Raw genomic sequence first — 22,332 nt, forward strand, 5'->3', positions numbered from 1 at the left:
CCACAGAAAGCACTAAGGATAAAGGGCAGGAAGCTGCTCAAATTTGCATTTAGAACAAATTACAATGGTTACCGAAAAGATGTAAGAAAAAGGATGAAACAGCAAAGAACTCCCATCTTATACAATTAGACGGACAGTGGTGCCCCTGAAGTGTGTGTGTGTGTGTGTGTGTGTGTGTGTGTGTGTGTGTGTGTGTACGTGTACTGGAGAAGGGGGGGTTCACTTTTGATGGGTTGAGTTGGAAGTGTCAGTAACACTTACAGGTGCGATATAAAGTTGGAAACACAGGTCTGAAGGTAAGGGGAGAAGTCATCTGGAGAAGACAGTAACAGAAGTCACAGACCTGTATACATTACTCAAGAATAATAAAAAGTATGAAAGGATGAGCAGGCCTACGACTGACAAAGTAAAGAAATGGGCTCCTCTCATGAACATAATCCCATGGTTGGCAAGAGTACAGACAAATGTTTAGTTAAGTATATTTTGTTTTTCATTATTTATATGAGGAGGCTAGTCCAGGACAGAACCTGAAGAACACCGATACTTAGGGACGGGTACAGAAGGAAGGGACCGCAAAGAAGCAGTCAACAAGGAAGAGGGAAAACAAAGTGCATATATCACTAAAGCAGAAAAGGGGGTGAAGCTATTTGTTTTGGTGTGAAAGATCTCAGAGGCAAGCTTTTGACATAAAAGTCACTGCAGAAATATTCAAGGAAAGATAAAAGACCAGTTTATCTAAAAATAGTAGTAATACAGCCCAACCTCTGTCATAAATCTGTTAAAATTTCACTTTTTTCAGTTGAAAAGAACACTTCTTACGTAACAATCAAACTGTAATTTGTCACCTGAGATCTGAGCTCCTTGTTTGAAATAACTTGCTATTCTCTACAGAGCAGCGGAGATTAGCTGGTGTAGAATTTCACGTTGTATTTGCAAACACATCAAGCAGATTACATCTATAAAGCATCCAATCTGGTTTCTTGAATACCAGAATTTTACCTGGTTTGACAAACGGTCTCCAGGGACCAGGTCTTGAGTCATCACCCCTCCTAGGAATCCGATCGTCATCAGCCCGTCTTGAGATCCGATCATCATCCGTGTTTCTCCAAGGCCCCCTGTCATCATCTGCACCGCGCCTGGAAAATCTGTCATCATCTGCACTGCGCCTGGAAAATCTATCATCGTCGGTATTCCGCCAAGGTCCTCGATCGTCATCCAACCCACGCCTGGGACCCCGGTCGTCATCCATGCCCCGCCTGGGACGATCGTCGTCAGCGTTCCGCCAGGATGACCTCTCCTCATCCGCACCTCCTCGGCGCAGACCCCGGTCCTCATCCATCCCACGCCTAGGTCCTCTGTCCTCATCAGCTGTTCGCCAGCTTCCTCTGTCCTCATCCAGTCCTCGTCTAGGTGGTCTGTCATCATCCGCCTGACGCCAGACACCCCTGTCTTCATCGCCAATTCGTCTGGGAGGCCTGTCGTCATCTGCATTACGCCAAGAAGGCCGGTCATCGTCTGTCCCTCGGCGAGAGAACCTATCTTCATCAGGACCACGTCTTGGGCCTCTGTCGTCATCCATGCCACGCCGGGGAACCCGATCATCGTCTGGTCTAAGAGAAGACTCTCTCTCTTCATCATCCCCCGAACGCCTTGGTCGATCTTCATCTCTTCTTTGAGGCCTCTCTTCATCCCGCCCTTCTCCACGTCTCCACTCCCTACAGAGTAACAAGCCAAACATCTTAAAAAGTAAATTTTCTTAAAAGCAGGTGATCTTTTTGGGAGTGATGTTACTCACGTCTAAAAATCACTTCAGTCTAAATTCATTAATCCTACTCCTAAAAGAGTATGTTCCACTAAAAAACAACACAAAATCTTACATCAACAATTAAACCAATAAGCAGACAAGTGCCTTTAAAAGGTATCTGCACTTTATGAGGAATACCTTAGCAATTTCTAAATCTATTACTACAAGCTTTCAAAACGATGAGAAAAATGTTATGCAACTGTTCATTCTTACTCTAACCTCAATACTATTAGTTTAGGGAATTAAAAAAAAAAACAAAACTGAAGCACATATTTCCCAAGATATTTATAAGTCAGTAATTACAGCAGCACTGAAGCAAACATTTCAGTAATAGACATGCGTACAATTCTTCATGACTCCCTTTTCCCCACCCCTACAAAATAAACCAAATGAGAAAAACACTGATAAGATATTAACAGGATCTATGATTTGTTGGTACTATTTTCCTTAACTCTACTTACTTCTCTGGTGGGCCTCTTCTCCACTCAGAATCTATTTCAGGTACTTTTCTCCATGTGCCTTCTGAATCTCTATCTCCCCAACGAGAGTCCTACATTGAGCAAAAGTTAATGAGAGGCACTACATTAGCAACACTACTGATCAACATACTGAACAGGAATCTCAAAGAGCCAGTAACAAAAGGACAAAGAGATGAAAAGAATAAGTGAAACATTAAAGGAGATGGACTGTGAAAGGCCGGAAGAAAAGGAGGAAAAATTTCCCTAAGTTTTCTGCTCTAAGTAAATTGAATCCTGATAGGGCACACATGCCAAAACGGGTGAATAACAGACCATATGCTCAGAGCTTCCAAGGAATAAAGCAGAGTATCTACAAAAGTAACAAGACCAAGACTATTATCAAGAACCCTCCTCCCATTATGTACTAGGACGGTGAACACAGGTCTCTAATCTTCTGGAGCAGGATGACTTTGAACTGGCCAAACCAATGAACCATTATTCAACTGAGAGAGAAAAACAAAACCTCTTTTGAGACATACACAAAAATACTTGATAAAATATACACTATACAAAACAAAAAAACTTATCTGCAAAGGGGAAAAGGTGATATACCGTGTAAACATATTTTAAACTAAATCATGTTGCCAACAAGGTTGTAACACTGTTAAATGATTTCTAAATAGAGAGATTAGCACTGTTTTAAAGCACTGGAGGCAATAAAACTTAAGGTGTGCTCAAAATTTTGTTTTGTTCTGAAGAGAGGGAAGAGTTCTCAAAATTTACAGACTGAAAGCTTAGACTTTGAAAAGAATAGATGGTAATCACTAAAAGAATAGAGAAAAGCACAACAAATGAGCTGAGAAAACTTCTGAAGTTTGGCTTAAAGAAAGGAAGGGGTGAGTGGCAGGGACATGGAAGCAAATAAAAAAACACCAAACCAAATGTCAGGAATAAAGCTGCATATACTAGTTACCATGTTAAACATTAACAGATAACTAAAGACTCTCCAACTGAAAGGGAAGAGGGGGGCCCACAAACAGAAACAACAAAAAAAAAGGATGAACACAGAATTTCAAAAACTAACGAAAAGAAAAGAATTAGAAATCCATAACCACGGGTGATTTACCTCATCTACTTCAGAAGATGAAGCAAATTAACAGGATGTAGCAAATCAAACACTGTACCTCTGATTTCACACATACACACAGCATTTTGTGCCCAACAGAAAAAGAATACTCATAAAAATTAGCAACAAGAGTAACAAAACTAAAAATCTACCTATATATTATAAAACAAATTGAAGGCTACATAGATAACTAGTAGCAGGTCCTCCAGTAAAATTAAGCATTTGATACAGGTGTGGCACAGATACCTCCAGCTACTCACCTCTAACCTTAAAAAATAAGCAGTATTTTATTTAAAGGGCAGCATGGACACATCCCAGGAAAAACAAAGCGCATGCAGGCAGATGTCACAGACACGATAAAGCATAAAACGAGCTCAGAACAGCTAAAGTACAGGTGACTAAGAAGAATATGGTGATAGATGAAGCTAATGAAAAAAGCAATAAACATAAAAGGCCCTGACTGCTAAGGCATGTTTTTTACCTTTGGCTCTAAGCAATGAGTACCACTCAAAGGAAGGTCTGAAACCAAGAGCAGGGCTAACAATCAAATATGCATTATGAAAAACCAAGCAGGCCACTGTATAGAGGAAGATCTGAAGCTGGGCAAGATTACGATCAGGGAAAATAGTAAGACCAAAAGTAATACAGGCAAAAGAAACAATCTGAATTAAGGCAGGAGCATAGGGACAGAAAGGAGAGGGAGGAGTTCAAAACACTGTGGTTAAGTAGGTACAATGCCACCACGAGAAGAGGGGATTAAAGAGAGACCCCCTTTACACAAGATAAAGTGAGAAACACAGGTCAGTTTTGGACATGAATGCATATTAAAAATAAACATTTAGACCAGCATTTGAATCACCTGGTACTCTTGTTAAAATGCAGACTCTGAAACAGAAGATTTGGCATTGGGCCTGAGATTCTGCATTTCTACCAAGCTCCTAAAGGGATGTTGAATACTGCTGGTCCCCCAGATTCATCTTTGAGTACCCTCACATCATCCTCCTAATTCACAGTAACTCCTTTCAAGGAACCAAAACAGTCCCTTTTCCATATGACTATGTTACTTTTTGTCAAATACTTAGTTTCATGGGATTAGTTCTTACTGAATTAAGTATTCTAAACTAAAGCTTATTATAAAATCCAAACTTTGCTAAGACAACTCTAATCCCCTCCCCACTGCCTCTAGGAACCTTCTGTCTTTGGGAAGACAAAGCAATACCAGACTTAAAAAGAAATGTGAATAATGTGATTTAAAACACCAAGCCCAGACACTGACACGTGCATTGACCAATGCATCATGCAAGAGACCTGGCTGATAAACACACATCACATAAAAACAGAGTGCTGTCTATACTTACCTTTCTAGAAAGTGGATCATCACCAAGTCTTCTCTCCTCCTCTCTACGACGTTCCCTTTCTTCAATTTCCAACTCCCTTTGACGTTTTTTCCTTTCCACCTCTTCTAATTTCTTTACCCGCTCCTGATATTCTCGAAGCTCCTCCTCACGTTTCGCCCGTTCAGCACGCTCTCTCTCTTCCCGCTCTGTACAACGTATCAGGTTATAAAGTGTGCCTCCTACCTGCACGCTTCCCCTAGTGCTAGGTCTACTTCTCTGGTATTAAAGAGGCAGCATAATGTAGAAGGAAATTCTTTTTAAGAATTTTACAAGAGTTTACAATCAGCTAAACCTGAATATCAGAAATATTCAAGAAAACAAGTATTACGCCACTCAACACAACTAAAGAAGAATCCCTCCCCCAACTCCTGAGCATCTGGGATGCCAGGTAAAGGATAATCTGAGACTTCATCTGGCATGTGTTGCTCAATAAATGTTAACACTATGCAGACTACAGTGATAAAAAATAAAAAGGCAGAATTTTCAAAAGAACACCAAAAACGTGGAAATAAGCTGGCAGAGGACCTAACACCCTCACAGATAAAAAATTGCAGGAAACTACAAGCTGGGTTGTCAGAACCTGAGAACTAGTTAGTTGCAGTTAAGAAGCCAATCATCTTGGTTCCACATTCCTCTATTTTCTAAGTAAGACTGTATAAACTGGACCTATCACCAAGCTTACCATACACCTCCAGTCTGTCTATATAGTTACCTTTTAGCATTTTTTCTTCCGCCCTCCTCTGCTCTTCTTCTTCCTTTTCTCTATAGTAGGTTATTCTTCGTTCTTCTTTACGTTGTCTTTTACGTTCTTCCAAACGATTATGCCTTTCTTCTGCTAATCGCTCTTCAAACTGTTTAAGTTTTTCCTGTAATTGAATGGTTACCAAAAAATAAAAAACAATCAAATTTTCAAGGGCTACAAACTGGCAGTAAGCTTTAAGTTTACAAAAACATTGCAAGTTTCGTGGGACCACAGAAAGCAACCTTTAAGAATAAAAACCAAATTTCCAAGTGACAAGTTCTCGCATGTCAAATTTTTAAAATCTGAACTGACAGTATTATCTATACCCAGTGGGTTTATTTTTATACAATAAATCAAATGATTAAGTCAGAAACTAAGAGCAGGACACTTTGATCTAGTTTTTTCCTTTCTGAATCAAAGAATAAACAAAAGCTTGTATCAAAAGCAAATTTTATGCAGTCTACTTTCACCTTCAGAAAAATCTGTTCATAAGTGATGGTTACTTGGCCTATGAAATAATTTCAAGATACCTCTATTAAAATATTATTTGAATGACGATTATAAATGTTAGCTCAAGACAGAATGTACCACCAGGTTAAAGAAGAATCCTTAAGGTAAAACCCAAAAGCTCATGAATAGATGTTTCCCTGAAACCAGTAAACAGACTGTCACCTCATAAACAGACTGTCGTGCTGCCTTGAGCCGCATTACAAATAAATCTCTGTCTTCAAGCATCCGTGACATTCGGTTCTTATGTTCAAGAGCCTTTTCCCGTTCTAGCTGCATTGTAGTAATCTGCAAATACATGACACAAAGTTAAATTTCAAAGTATTCATTATCTGCTTACTAATTTATCCCAAATTCCTGACAGATATTCTTGAAGAATTACAAGAAGTTCCTTTGCCCCTTCCATTCTGCCATAAAAATGGAAGGGTAACACATCCCTAGGAAGACAATCAGGGACAGAAGATGGATAAAGACGACTTGGAGCATCTGTAAGAAACGGTTTTAACCCCATGGTACGACAACATTTATAGAGGAAAAACTAAAATGTATATGGTAAAACAAAATAACAAATACCTCATGGTATAATAGGCACTATGGCTTTATTATTTAACGCATTTTCTTCCTTAAAAACAACTGGAGGTTAAGGCAGGATGAATTATTCATATAGGAAAGCTTTTCCTTTGTGCTCCAAGTGAAACAATAAAAGGTTTCAGGGCACATGGAGCAAATCCTCCTAAGCATTTTAGCTGGTCTGTAACACTTCTGTTTTTCTAATTTCATACATTTAAAGAACTACCACACAAATTACAACTTCTAAACAAACTGGAAAAACTGGCAGCACTAGGCCCAGAATGACAACAATCCAATGGAACCAAGAAGGGGCAGCTTCCATAGCTGTGTGTTGTCTCCTGCCTGTGGTTATTTGTTTAACCAGAATGAGGGCACTCATTTTTACTACAAATGTGGCCGCTACAAGCATTTACAAATGTTGCTTTTGTATCGTTAGGTAAATACATACAATACAGACTAACAAAACTACAGAAGGAGCTGTTTAGTCACAAAAAACCGGACTGTATGACTCCACCTATAAGAAATATCCAAAACAGGCAAGTCTAGAGACAGAAAGGAGATTAGTGGCTGCTGAGGGAATGGAGAGAAAACGGAGTGACTGCTAATGGGTATGAAGTTTCTTTTGGGGTATGTTCTAAAATTAGGTTGCACAATTCTGTAAATACACTAAAACCATCAATTGCACACATTAAATTGGTGAAATACGTGGCATGTGAATTGTATTATGTGGCATGTGAGTTATAAGGCATGTGAATTGCTGGGGTATTTTTTTAAATAAATTTTTCAGCTATCCTTTGTATTTTACAAGTTTCATTTTTTAATCTCCATTCTGAAAATTTCTGTCTGTCTACCAATCTGTTAGCATGCAGCCATTCAAGCACCATATCTGGCAAAAGAATACAAAAATCAATTTGAAACCCTGTTCCCATTACTGGCAGAGGACTTAATTATAGCTTACAATCTGAAAATATTATAATTAAATGAAAACCTTACTCTTTCTTCTTCTTGTTGTTCCCACAGATCCATGTCTTTAATTCTCTGTTCTTCATAAGCACTCTTTATCAAAGGGATTTCTTCCAAACGTTTAGCTCTTTCAAAGTAGTCAATCTGAATGTCATGAAAACAAGTGTTGTTTAAAAAAAAAAAAATTATTTTAAACTTGGCATGTTAAAGTTCACCAGTTCTTTCATTTACCTTTTTTTCTTGATTCTTTAAGCGTTCCTGAAGTTCCTTCTTTTCTTTCTCCAGTTGTTCAACCTGTTTAGCCATGATGAAATCGGGATCCAATTCTTCAAGGTCCTAAAAAGTAATACAAACGCACCATAATTAATAAAAGTATAAAAGAAGTGCACAGCGGTCCATATGGAGCACCATTTCTTTCTAGAAATGTATGCTAAATTACTTTCTTTATAATGGGCAAATGCTTGCAATGGGTAAATTCAGGCAATATAAAAATGTTTTAAAATAGCCTTGTTTCCACTTGATTGTAGGGAAAAACAATGTAATCTTAACATCTATTTCTTATTCCTCCATTCTACTGTATCCAAACTCCATTTCAACAGTGGCTAAAAACTGTAGCATCACTAAAAACAAATGCTTACTTCAGAGATTAATGAACTAGCTGTATCAAAATGAGTGAAATAACCAAATAACCCAAAATAAACCAATAAATGGTAAAGAACTGTACTTCTAAGAGACCCGAATAAAACTGAAGTTTTTAATGCATAGTACGCTACATACTTCAATGTCAATATCTTTGAACGCTTTGGCACCCAGTTCTGTCTTCTTGATCTGCTCCAAACGCTCACGAACAGTTTTCTTCTTGATCTGTTCATGTTCCTGTAAGATACGCTCCTTCTCTCTCTCCTTTGCCTCCTGTCGCAGCCTCTCTTCTTCAGCCTTCCGTACTTTCTGGAGTTCAGCTTCCCTCTGCTCCAGCTCTTCTTTCTCACGCTGAATATTCAGACTCTCAAGCCGCTCTTTCCTTTCCTCAATTGTCTGACGGCGAGCCAGGATACGCTGATGCTCTTTCCGTGAATTTTTAAGGTATGCAGTAACAGCCAACTGATGCTGTTCTTCTTTCTCTTGCTTCAAAAACGAATGCATTAAAATAAATTTAAGTGACATACCATGGTATCCAGACATCAAAAATATTACATAATCCTAATATATTATCCTTACATGTATCTGCAGTTAATAACAGAAGATAACATTATTCAAGCTACTGGTTCCCAGTACCAAATACTATGGCGCTACTCCTATTTGAAGTCTTTAACAATAATGACATAGCTGAAGAACGTTTATCTGCTAGGTTGACTTTTCCCTGAACCAAATCTACTTTAAAGTGTTCAAGCCAAGGCGGAATACTAACAGAGCTCACAAACAATAAACAACTGAAGCAGAAAGGAAAAGCCCAATCATAGTACTCCCTATTTGGAGGGTCATCACATGTGGTCTGTTATTGTACGGTTTAACAGTACTCCTTTTATCACATTACTCGAGTAGTGTATCATTTTATCCCATGGAAGGAAGCTCAAAGATCTGTATATCTGATAAAGATATTTGATAAAATACCAAAACTATCAAATACAACTAAATATCAATAGGAAATATATAATAAATCCCTTCTCTCAGACATCATCTCAAACCTTTTTGTGAAAGACATAAGGGCCCCTCAAAAATTCTGTAGTCCATTTCTCCCAAAGATACATACCAGTATATGAGCTGGCTTAATGACTTCAAGGGCTTTTGCAAGTACTGAAGACATGGCTGTCAGCTGATTTCTGATCTGTTCTGAAGGCATGCTCTGCAGATGAGGACCAATTGGAGCATCTTCTCGAGTAGCATAATTCAAATCAGATCCAAAACTAAGGGTCCGAGATGTGTGGTCAATACGAACCTTCGAAAATTAAATGGTATCATCAACAGTTAAATCTACATGCAAATATAGTCATTCTACAAATGAATAACTTGATTAAAATTTCAAATGCATTTGAGAAAAAAAATTAACTAAAGAGTGTCAAATATAAAAGCTAGAAGATTCATTCAATAAAGCTTTACAACAGTGCCACTGTACCAAAAGCTGAGAAACAAAGAGTACGTCTTTTTCGTCCTCAAAGGCCTCCAACCTCAGAGTCCCCTCGCAGCACCTACCTGAAGGTCGCAGTGCCTGGCTGCATCTACTATGGCCCGTTCCAGTTGGAAAGCATCAACAAAAGGAACCAGAGAAGTCAAACGAGAAAACTCAATGCTCTGATAAATTTGTGCCACCTGCATAAAAAACACAAGGTTAGTAATAATAGCTATCATTTATTCAGCAATTTTTATGTGGAGTCTCATGATAACCATGGAAAGTAGAAATTTAGCCTATTTTTCAAAGAAAAGAAAACTGAAGCTCAAGAGTATGTTAACAGTACACTGCTGGAGCTGCAATTACAATCCAAGGCTATTTCAAAGGATTATGTTATATTTTGAACCATCACATAATCCTTTCATATCCTAGTTTCATAAAAAAAAAAAAAAAAAAAAAAAAAAACCCTAAATGGTCACGTATTTGTAGCTAGAGACCTGCTACTTACCTAATTCATCTGAACACTTAATAAAATTGTTTATTTGTCTGAAGGAGACTGGCAGTATTACTACTTAGTTATACTGCTAATTAACCTTCAATTATTTGTATAGCACATAAGAAATAACACTGCTCACATACAGGAGAGAAAGCAGGTCAATGAAATGTGCACAAATACGAAAGTGAACATATAGTAAAAGCCACCCCCCCAAATGAAACAAATGGAAGACAAAACAGGATCATTTAAGCCATATTATAAACCATAATATTCAAACTTAAGTACAAAGGTGGACTAAAATACGTTAAAAGACTGACAATACTGGGACTTCCCTGGCAGTCTGGTGGTTTAGACTCTGTGCTTCCAACACAATGAGTACAGGTTCTATCCCTGGTTGGGGAACTAAGATCCCACAGGCCACGCAGTGCAGCCAAAAAAAAAAAAGACCGATAATACTTAGTGTTAGCAGGAAAAAAGGCTTTCTATTTCTTGTTCACTACTGGTGGGAGGGCCCATGAATCTGATCTTTGAGGATCTATTAAAGCTTTAAATGTGTAGACTATGACTAATTCCACTTCTTAGCTACAGGAAGTCACAGAAGAATGCAAAGATACAAGTATAGAAGATGCTCACTACTGCAACATTTTATGATAGCAAAAAAAAAAAAATTTCCATCAATAGACTCTGAATAAATAAATCATGGTACCCTTAGACAATGAAAAACTACGTAGGTATTAAAAGGAATAAGACATACACGGCTAACAAGGAAAAATGTACGAAGACAGTGGTCAACAGAAAAAGAGACAAAAGCAGTTATGAATTACATAATTGTTTTTCAAATCAAACAGATAAATAGTAAAACTAATTTTGGTGGAGGGTAGAATTTGGGGAGGCTTTCATTTTCTAGGCTATTCCTACATTTTTTAGTTTTGTGATCAAAACAATCAAGGGAGAAATTACAGTTCTTCCATAAAACATTCATTTTTTTCATCTTTACCTGCTGGAGAAGCCGGAGTATGGTGTTGTTTTGCAGCTGTGGGACATACTGTTGTAACTCTGGCTCCTTTTCAGGTTGCTCCCTAATCCAATTTAAAACCTATAAAATCCATTAAATTGAAAAAGAGTTATATTTTCTACACGACAAATACTAAAACACCTGAGATACTTTTTCAATTTTCTTAATATACAAAACCACCACACAATGCAAAGAAATACAAAAGGTAACGTGCAGCTATTGACTGTTGTCTGAAGGTGACTGACAGCAATGGCTAAATTAGTCGTGCTGCTAATTTACCTCCAAAGGTTTATTTAGCACATCAGAAATATCTTTTCTCTTGACATTAAAAAAAAAAAAATGAAATGTGCACCAAATTCAAACACACAGGACAACACTTCTCTCTTAAATAAAAATACAACCTAAGACTGCAACAGGGCTGGCTACGTGGTAATGTAACCAAAGCTTACCTTTGTGACTCTCTCACAGAGTTTTAGTGGGTTAAATTCGACTTCCAGCCAATTGTAAAGGTCTTTTACTTCTGGGACAACATATTGTAGCACATTGAATCTGACCTACAGTAAGCAAAACAAAAGGTTTAAATGCTGAAGGTGTTTTCAACTGGGATTCTGAAATGATTATAAATTAAAGAAAAATATAAGATTGGAAATCTGGGAAATGACTCTAAGATTATCTAGCCTCAACCTCACCTCCTTGAAATTTATGAAAAAGAAATCCAGGACCACTACGCTGAGTCTCCTGCCCCAAATTATGCAGCTCTCTACAGTGAAACCCCACAAGAATTTACAAGGGAAATAAAAACTCATCAACATAATCAAAATATTTACAAAGACAATTTGTATGGCCAACATCAACTAATTTATTATCAATAACAAGTAAAATACTAGTTTACAAACAACTTTATCACACAAAAGTTATTACAGCAGCGTCACTCCTGATAGCCACAAACTCAAAAAAACTCAGGACAAAAAGGGATAGGTTCACATAATATACAGAAACGGTCAAAGAAAGCACAGCTACATTCAATACATGAATAAATCTCCCAGATGGTGAGGAAACGAATTTCACATAAAATATACAAACAGGCAAAATTAATCTGTGGTGTTATAAATCAGGACAGTGGTTATTCTTGGGGGAAATGGGAGAGTGTTGACTGGAAAAATCTTTTGAGAATTTATGCAATTACATTTATGATTTGTACTTTAAAAAAACGTTACAGTTTAATACATTTTAAGTTTATATTTGAATAGAACTCAACTTCCTTTCACAATAAAGATGCTGCTTGCATAAACCGCCCTCACAAAGGAGACAAAAAAGTGGTATAATTTTATAAACTCCAAAACTGCCCATAACCAAATCCTATCTTAACCTGTGCTCTAACTACATGCAGTGCATGTGACCTTTATCCTTTACTTGTTGGAAACTGCTAACCCAAAGAGAGAAAAACTGCAGCAACAAACCAAGACCCCAAAGCACAGGAGCACATACTCCTACAGACTAGGTTCTAAACTGAGGCAACTGTTGGCAGATCCCATCTCCAAGACAGGAGGATGTCCACACTCTCGAGCACTCTAGGTTTAACTCCAGTGCAAAATGGGTGCATGACTGATGTCCCACAACATTTGAATACTTCCCTTGTAAGTGCCCTTGTATGTTTACAGGAATAAGATGTGATACAAGCATTCAAATAAAATTCCCCCAGCCCTGATTTCATTCCTATCAAGAAATTATTCTATAGCCATCATGAAAAAGTCTACAAATAAATCCTGGAGAAGGTGTGGAGAAAAGGGAACCCTCCTACACTGCTGGTGGGAATGTAAATTGGGGCAGCCACTATGGAGAACAGTATGGAGGTTCCTCAGAAAACTAAAATTAGAATTACCATATGACCCATCAATCACACTCCTGGGCATATATCTGGGCAAAACTATAATTAAAAATGATACATCACCCCTATGTTCACAGAAGCACTATCCACAATAGCCAGGACACGGAAACAACCTAAATGTCCATCAACAGATGAACAGACAAAGAAGACGTGATATAAATACACACACACACACACACAATGGAATACTACTCAGCCATAAAAAAAACTGCCGTTTGCAGCAACATGGATGCAACTAGAGATTATCATACTAAGTGAATTCAAAAAGAGAAAGACAAATACCATATGATATCACTTATATGTGGAATCTAAAATATGACACAAATGAACCTATCTATCAAACAAAAACAGACCCATAGAGCACAGACTGGCGGCTGCCGGGGGTGCGGGGTGTGGAGATGGACTGGGAGTTTGGGGTTAGCAGATGCAAACTCTTCCATACAGAATAAACAAGGTCCTACTGTACAGCACAGGGAACTATATTCAGTATCCTGAGATAGGCCATAATGGAAAAGAATACTTTAAAAATGTACATATAACTGAATCACTTTGCTGTACAGCAGAAATTAACACAACACTGTAAACCAACTACAATTTGATTTTAAATAAATAAATAATTATCCTAGATTTTCCATTTAGCAACCCCTCCAAATAGGGAATGTGCTAGGTAGGCTACCATAATCTATTAAAGTACATTTCTCTCTAAAATTAATAATTGGCTTTCTGACCTAACAATCTCTTATGAACTGGATTAATTTGAGTCTGTTCCTGAGATATTAGAATCATTCTCTTGGTGATTATGAATTTAGTTATATAAGCCCAAAACTCAGGTCTCAACCTTGTACATATAGTGAACTTAAGTTTTATAAAATGCCTCTTGACAGTTAGCTATTCATCTGGCACCAACCAGTACCTTTCTTACAAACTTAAACATTTGTCTATGGGTACAATGAGGACCCAGATCTGGATGTCTTGGCACTGACCCTGATCCCACCAATACTCACCCCTGAATAAGTATCTTTAACATCAAGGTGTGCTATGTACAGACATGGGCTCAAGACATATGGATTATACTTCCAGTTTGGCACATCTTTCAGTATTTAAAAATTTTTTAAAATACATATTTGCTAGTAAGACCTCTTCCTAATCACAATGCTGTTGTTTTTTAATTTAATTCAGTCTCTTAAACTTTCCAAAACACAAAGCTGATTTTTGCAAGTGGAAGCAGAATAAAACATGGAGGCATACAAAGACAGAGAAATACTGTTTTAGATATTAAGTTTTTTATAAAAGTTGACCACAAAGGGAATTTGCCTTGCTACTATACAGAGAACTATGTTACAAGACAAAACTGCTGCCATATAGAAAATGTGTTAATTTTTATCTAAATTAATTGACTGCCAGTAAAGTAAGGCCTATTCTCTAATACCTGTCCCTCTTTTTTCTCTTGTCCCAAAGTAATTTGCCGGAGGTGTACCACAATAACTACTAAGTCAGACTACTACTGTGAATCAGAATCTCTAAAATCTAAACTCCTCTAAGAGCGCAAATTCCATTTAAGTATCACTTGCCTGGCATGTAACAGACACTCATGTGATAAATTTCCACTGAATTAAAGATTCCAATGTAAAACATTGTGAAGATACAAAATCTTAGGCTCCATATTCTGAAACTGACTTAGTGAATGCAGTGGGTGAAACCTAGAAATCTGCATTTAAAAAAGTACTTCACACAATTTTAGTGCATAGCCCTGATTAAGAACCACCGCCTTAGTAACATACAATGAAAGTTTAAGTAACATACAATGAAAGTTTAAAAGAAAAAAAAGTTGGAAACATTTTAACTGTCCAGAATTGGGCCTAATCTAACTCACATTCTTTCCTAGCCTCATCACCGTATTTCTAACACCTATCAGCTTGATTTTTTCCTATAGCCCCTGAACATTCTTGCCCATCATCACTTCTCTTACCAGGTGGCCCATATTATTCCTCGAAGCTAGTCCAAGTCTTGTCTGCTACATCAAATTTAACCCCAGCTCACTCAAGACAAAACACCTCAACTGAACACAGTGTTGACTTACACCAGTGGTTCTCAAACTTGTCCATGCATCAGAATTCCCAGCATTTAATAATCATAAATTATAAAACCTGACCATATAGCTTTCTGTTCAAAGCCATAAGAATGCTAAAACTTATACCAACCATATCGTTAATAAGGCCAATTCGCGTTGGTGGGGCTTGCAGGCCTAGCAGTGTTGCAAGGCGACGCTGTTTTTCAACTATAATGCCGTCCATATCCAGAAGTCGAGCAATATCAGTACGCTCAGGGGTAATGGGGATGGAAAGAGTGGCCAAAAGGACTCTAGTAGACATTCTGGAGAACAAAGTTACAATCTGTTAAATGTGTAAATGTTACTTGATAAGCAGAAAGACACTTCTCTTTAATCCTCTAGTAAAATATGCCAGTGACAGAATGTTTACACCACCATAGTGAACTGTACTCATAAGTATTCATCAAAGCATGGGATTAATTAAAAGAGAAATGGGACTACGCTAAAATGAACACTTGGAGAAGCAGAACTTCATTCACCCACTTACTACCGTCTATGTCTTCTAGCTATAGAGAAAGACTGTGGGTAAAATGGCAGAACAGACACATTTGTATGTACCCCATGCTTCCTTATAAAAACATTTAAGGCAGCTTTTAAAACTAAGGGAAAAATGACAATAAGAAAGAGGAAAAAATTACAAGGACCATAAGTGAACATAATTATGGAAGGTGGGGGTCAAAAGCTAAAGCTTCCTTAAAACACAAAAGGAAAGTCAGGTTGAATTAAGAGCACCGTAGGACACTAAGGATTGTGGGCTCTGGAGCACAGGAGTCAAGAGTTGGAATCTCAGGGCTTCCCTGGTGGGGCAGTGGTTGAGAATCTGCCTGCCAATGCAGGGGACACGGGTTCAAGCCCTGGTCTGGGAAGATCCCACATGCCGCGGAGCAGCTAGGCCCGTGAGCCACAATTACTGAGCCTGCGCGTCTGGAGCCTGTGCTCCGCAATAAGATAGGCCGCGATAGTGACAGGCCCACGCACCGCGATGAAGAGTGGCCCCCGCTTGCCGCAACTAGGGAGAGCCCTCGCACGGAAACGAAGACCCAACACAGCCATAAATAAATAAATAAATAAAGGAGTTCCTTTAAAAAAAGAGTTGGAATCTCAGCTTCACGATTCCCAAAACTGGAACCTTAGGCAAAATACTTCATTTTCTGAGTCACAAGGCTGTTGTGAGGATTAAGGAAAATAACGTACATAGAGCAAAACAGCTTAATGATTATGACAGTACTCTTATAGTATTTTCTAATGCGAGAGTACAGAAACAACAAAGGAATATCAGGTCTTTTCTTATCCCAAACAGACATGGATTACGTACAGGATAGTGAATGACACAATGAACACTATCCTCAAGAGTTTTTTTTAAAAAATACATACTAGAAAAATTCATTTATTTGGTTCCATGTATTGCTTTAAAAGCTAAAAGAAAAACAATCTGGTGTATATATTTCTACTAGAGGCCAAAATAACATGGTCTACCAATAAGATATGGTATGTGAGTTGCCTATGCGCAACTGAAATGTACAATAAAAACCAAACATGACTGAAAGAAAAGTACACGTGTAATGTTAAAAAAATAAAACAGTCTTTAGATTGTTAGGTTATAGACTATCTATCTACATAAAAATACACACACCAAATACTCTATACAGTTAACGTTTTATAGTTGGGAAAAAGTTACTTGATAGAAGTACTCATTTTTTTTGTCTAATTAGTTCCTAGATTCTAAATACCGGTACGTGGATAGAAAGCTCATACCTTAACACCGACTTTCCTAATATTCCATTTCCTCAATTGGAGAGTTGATTATCAGATAAAAGATAGCTACTGAAGACCAAGAATACTGCCCAAGAAGAACCACGCCGAGATATCTTTGGTAGCTACAACTGGAAGGACTGCTACTGGCACCCAGTGGGTAAACCAGGGATGCTGCTGAAGATCCTGAATGCGCAGTCCCCTCCACAACAAAGAATGAACCAGCCCCAAATGTCATCAGTGCAGAGGCTGAGAAACCCTCATCAAACACTCTCATGCCATTTAGAAGTTATTTCTTTCATAATTTCAATACTATCTGACAATAAGACTCTTACCTTTGCATCTCTTCTTGTGTAAGATTCTTTCTCATTTCTCTAGATAAATGGTAAAGACGATGGAGTGTAGATGCATGAAAAAGAGCATTTCCAGATTTCCAAAATACAGTTGAGACTTTGTTATAATAATTTGCCATCAACTGAGGTTTGGGCGGTTTTTTAGACAAGGAGAATAGCCCATGAATATCTTCCACAGCTTTGAATGCTTCCTAAAATTAGTGGTACAAATTACAGTCATTGCATTCTAAACAAACAAATCTAATTCAAATCTCTTTATGAAACTTAAAATACAGAACACAAGAATAAAAATGGCAAATAAAATGCCTTCATGTGTGGTTCTTTTTATTTGTCTATAATTCAATATCTGATATGTTTCAGAAAAACATCAATTACAAAAACACTAAATCCTTAAACTGCTTGAAGTAGCTTGCCCAAACTTTTTTAAAAAATATACATATTATCATACCGCTTGAGGGAATATATGTTTTTTTAAATCTGAAAGGATATAAAACACAATATAGAGGTTATTTCTGAGTGATAAGATAATGGATATTTTCTCCCTTTTACTTATCTATTTTTTCTATACTAAGCATGTTTACTTGTCTTCTATTGAACTTTTTTTCCTCTTTAGTTCATCAGACAGTATTCCACGGGTGTACCCTACAGAAAAGGAAAACATGGGGAGAGAGCGGGAAATCACATTTCCACTTGGCTGAAAAACTACCGATTTTTAGTTTCTTCCTCCGCAATTTCAATTAGATTTGGTGGGGGAATCAAATATATAAAAACAATTCATGTGAAAATGTCTCTGCAGAATTCTTAGAGTAAAAAGGCCATGATGAGGACAAGATTCCCAACACCACTGGGATCTCCAATGTAGGATATTCACTGTGCATTGCTTACTAAGTCAGGGCAGCACTGAGATATCTAGGAGGTAATCTAGTGCAGTGTTTCTGTAGCTCTCTGCATTAAAGGACAAGTTCATCTTTGTCATTTCTAACCGGTTGCCACCAATACTTTTATAAAATACAATAAAATTACTACAAAAATAAGATGGAAAGATGAACTTAAGACTTTTTTTTAATCAGAGTAAACAGACATAAAACTACCATGAAACTATTCTTTAAAAAATTTTGTAAATGCGTATTCCCCAAGGATTAAGCTACACTTTGAGCACTGAGGTCTGAAAAAGATTACATGATTTGGCTCAGAATTGACAGCAGGCATCAAGAACCAAAATATCTGAGACTTCCTGTCCAGAACTCTTCCTACTCCATTAGACAACCTTAAATTTGTCACCTATCTATTGAAATTAACCAACAGGTTATCAAGATGCAGATACGCATTAAAGGAAAAAAAAAGGTAATATGGGCTGTTATTACTACAAAGAAAAGCTAACAGTTCACAACATACCTGCCACAATTCCATGCTGATAGCACTGTCCAACTGAACAAGCCTGGTTTCCAAATGCATGGACTGGCTCTCTGGATTATTAAGATTGATTGCTGTACTTTGGTTATGGTGGCGTTGAATCTGAGACAAGTGCATTCTCAAATTGTCACACAGCTTACGGAATTCAGCCTTACGGGTATATTGGAGGCAGAATTTGAAAGCTATAAGCATAATTGTAAAATATATTAGGTACTTTCCACCATCAACTTAAGTATTTGAATAGGTTTTATTTCATATACTAAGGTCAGTTATTTTAACAAGATTTACCAAACTCACCATCAGTCTTTAGAAGTGATCAGAGTCATAACTCACTTCATGTGCCCTGACCACCTTTTGGACATAGTCATCAGTCCTGGTCTAGGACTAAAATACGGTTCTGGGAGAGTTTACAAAAGGAAGCAATTCAAATTTAGGTCTAGGAGGGACTCACCTTTCAAACACTTCAAACCCTAAAAGAGCAAAAAAATTCTGGTCTGAAATACAATGAACTTTCCTATCTAAGTTACTAGAAAACAAGCTTTTGCACTAATTAAAACTAAATAATACAAATTGGGGGTGTGTGGTAACCTAATTTCAACTGTGTACACAGATGTGTAAATGAAATACTTGCTCCATCATTAAAATACATAGTCATTTTCTACTGTCAAAAATGCAATACTAAAATAACTTTTGTCCTTCCCTTAAAAAAGAGTATTTCTATTTCAAAGGATGCAATTTAACTACAAGTTAATATTTATCTCAACTGTTATCAAAAAGCCCTAGCTTATTTGTGTTAAATGAAAATTCACATATGCTAGCCATGTAAGCATAACGAAACAGATCAGCCAATCAGCCCCATATTAAAAAGAATGGCAACACCTGCTTGTGCCTAAGGCCAAAGTAAGAAAAAGCCAAGAGCCACTCTCAAGTCACTTACAGTTAAAAGGCTGCATTGACAGTAAGGCAAAAAGACAAGATTAGGAAAACAGATTTAACACAGTTCTTCAGATTAAAAGTGCATGCAGTATTAACTACTAGATACTTTTTATGATGATCCTGAGTCATCAAGAAGGTTTAGTTCTATATTCAGTAACACTGTTTAAGAAAGGAAAAATATATAGTTTTTCATAGAATCATGTAACTCTTCTGGACCTTAAAAAGACTTTAGAAACCCAGTACATGGTTAAGCAGCTTGCCAAAGAATATGTTGTAGAGTCAAAAGTAGAACTCAAGTTTGCCAGAAAGCAATCAAAAAGTTAAGTTTATCTTTTCAGTCACTTGGAAAATTCCAAAATGACTTTAAAAGGTGTTTCAGACATCAGAGGAATATAGAGAATTACCTTGACTAATGAAACAAATTTCTTATAATCATTTATGTAATATTCAAATGAATGCTAATCATCTACAACAATAAAAACTATGTAAAATAAGTACTACAGAGAAAAGGAGGTTAACTTTAACAGTTAATCTTTTGCAAAACCTATCCTTAAGTCAACTTTCAAATCAGTTCTTGTTTTACCTTGTTGGGCAATATCATGGTAGAGACGCTCTACTCTAGAATTGTTTCGAAGAAGGTCCAAACACTGTCTGTATGATTCCCACAGGAATTTAACCCATGGAGTTAAAAGTAATCTGTCAGTACGATCCTGAGTGTCTTCACCACTTACAGCACTTAGGAGAACACTACAAAAATATTTAAAAACATTGAAAACAATTTTAGACATGGTTTCCTACTTTGCCATATGATTATAAAACCAAAACCAAAACTGATCATTATAAAATAGTTTAAATTCTTACTACAACTCTGGACACACTTTAAAGCTATCAGTGTCAAAGTACTTGAATTCCCAATCTGTATTACAGCCATTTAAATTAGTATACACCCTCCTATCTGATGGTTGTAATTTTCCACCTTTATGAACTTTAAATAGTACATGACTTCTTGAGGTTACCGTACATTTAAAATTTCAAAGATAAGCATTCTTTCTAGCAAACATCTACTTCAAATGGGTATGATGGAGACACATGTAAAGAAAAACAATGAGAAAAATTTACTTAGCAATTTAACCCACACACCTCTCAGGAGTTTGAATATTATCCAGATCTTCTATGTCTAAGACCATCTGCTGGGATTCTTCTTTAGCAGCTTCAGTTTTCTCCTCTGCCAATTTCAAGTATGCCCTAACAACATCCTCTAGAGATTTGATGTTCACCTAGACAAAATAAATAAATAAATAAAACTTTCCCCAACAAACCATAAAATATTTTAAAAGCAAACTTTATGATATAAAACATAATAACTTTCAGAGGCAAACTCCTCTGAAAATTACTAAAAGCACTTAGTAAAACATAAAAAACCCAGCTGTTCATACCTGTTGACAAATGTTCTTATACTGATATAAGCCTTCTTTAGCCAAGTGGCTCTTGCGAAGATCCACACAAAGTTCCAAGTATTTCAACATAATTGGCTCGTGTATCTTTTGCCATGTTCTATGTTTCTTACTTTTCATAACATCGTAAAGAACGTCCAAAGCAGGCTGCTTTTTGCCAACTTCAAGAAATTCTGGAAAAGTAACTCAGGAGAATTAAAATCAGTTATGTATACTATATAAATGCCTAAATCTTGCTTTTTAATTTGGCTGTTTTAATTTCTGAACCTATTACCATCTCTTTTGAGGTCAAATTTATTTTTGACTTCTAAAGCTATGCCAAAATTATCCAAGGCAAAACAATGAAAAATACTATCTCAAATATGACCTACAGGTAAAACTAGATTTCACTCAATTCCTCTGTACCAATTATATCTTTCTAAGTTATTTTAAAGTTCCAGGAATTCAAGTCATGAGGGAAAACAATCTCCCCCTCGTACATGCAGAAAAATCAAGTATAACTTCGGTCACAATGATCTGGCTGATGAAATTTTTTTAGTTTATGTTAAGACTTGAGGCAGAAAAAACAAATTAGATTGACTTTTTTCCTTTACGATCTATTGATTGTGTGGGTCTATTTCTGGGCTCTATAGTGATCGTTCTCTATTGATCTATCTGTCTAGTTTTTTGCCAATACCTCACTGTCTTGATTACTGTAGCCATATAGAAAAGTCTTCAAATCAAGTAGGGTGAGTACTCCAACTTTGTTCTTCAGTATTGTGTTCGCTATACAACACCTTTTGCCTTTGCACATAAAACTTCAGAATTAGCTTGTAGATACCTAAAAAACAGCTCATTGGGGAATTCCCTCGTGGCCCAGTGGTTAAGAATCTGCCTTCCAATGCAGGGGACGTGGGTTCGATCCCTGGTCCGGGAACTAAGATCCCACATGCCACGGGGCAACTAAACCCAAGCGCTGCAACTACTGAGCCTGCATGCTCTGGAACCCACGCACCACAATGAGAGAGAAGTCCACGTGCCACAAGGAAAGATCCCACATGCCGCAACTAAGATCCAGCCAAATAAATAAAATAAGTTAGTTTAAAAAAAAAGAGAAAGCTCACTGGGATCTTATTGAATCTATATAACAAGTTTGGAAAAACTGACAACAGTATTTACTCTTCCAATCCATGAGCACAGAATATCGCTCCACTTATCCCAGTCTAAACATGAGAAACATATTGAGACAAATCCCAGCTGAG

The 22,332-nt window shown here is 37.1% G+C and overlaps 1 protein-coding gene across 1 annotated transcript in view; it reads right to left on the bottom strand.

The window, feature by feature from the left end:
• EIF3A (eukaryotic translation initiation factor 3 subunit A) overlaps window positions 1-22,332 on the bottom strand; it is a 31,985-nt gene that overhangs the window by 4,653 nt on the left and 5,000 nt on the right. Inside the window, exons 2-19 of the mRNA XM_082406924.1 lie at window positions 21,074-21,264; window positions 20,778-20,914; window positions 20,221-20,384; window positions 18,684-18,883; window positions 17,271-17,479; window positions 15,275-15,446; window positions 11,635-11,739; window positions 11,168-11,266; window positions 9,758-9,874; window positions 9,318-9,503; window positions 8,345-8,692; window positions 7,799-7,903; window positions 7,598-7,711; window positions 6,200-6,322; window positions 5,498-5,651; window positions 4,747-4,931; window positions 2,266-2,354; window positions 1,000-1,715 (exon numbers count right to left, since the gene is read on the bottom strand). Of these exons, the coding sequence (XP_082263050.1) occupies window positions 1,000-1,715; window positions 2,266-2,354; window positions 4,747-4,931; window positions 5,498-5,651; window positions 6,200-6,322; window positions 7,598-7,711; window positions 7,799-7,903; window positions 8,345-8,692; window positions 9,318-9,503; window positions 9,758-9,874; window positions 11,168-11,266; window positions 11,635-11,739; window positions 15,275-15,446; window positions 17,271-17,479; window positions 18,684-18,883; window positions 20,221-20,384; window positions 20,778-20,914; window positions 21,074-21,264 (3,414 nt within the window). The remainder of the gene's footprint in view (window positions 1-999; window positions 1,716-2,265; window positions 2,355-4,746; window positions 4,932-5,497; window positions 5,652-6,199; window positions 6,323-7,597; window positions 7,712-7,798; window positions 7,904-8,344; window positions 8,693-9,317; window positions 9,504-9,757; window positions 9,875-11,167; window positions 11,267-11,634; window positions 11,740-15,274; window positions 15,447-17,270; window positions 17,480-18,683; window positions 18,884-20,220; window positions 20,385-20,777; window positions 20,915-21,073; window positions 21,265-22,332) is intronic.

Source organism: Balaenoptera borealis (assembly GCF_965194805.1).
Source record: "Balaenoptera borealis genome assembly, chromosome: 10".
NCBI lineage: Eukaryota > Metazoa > Chordata > Mammalia > Artiodactyla > Balaenopteridae > Balaenoptera > Balaenoptera borealis.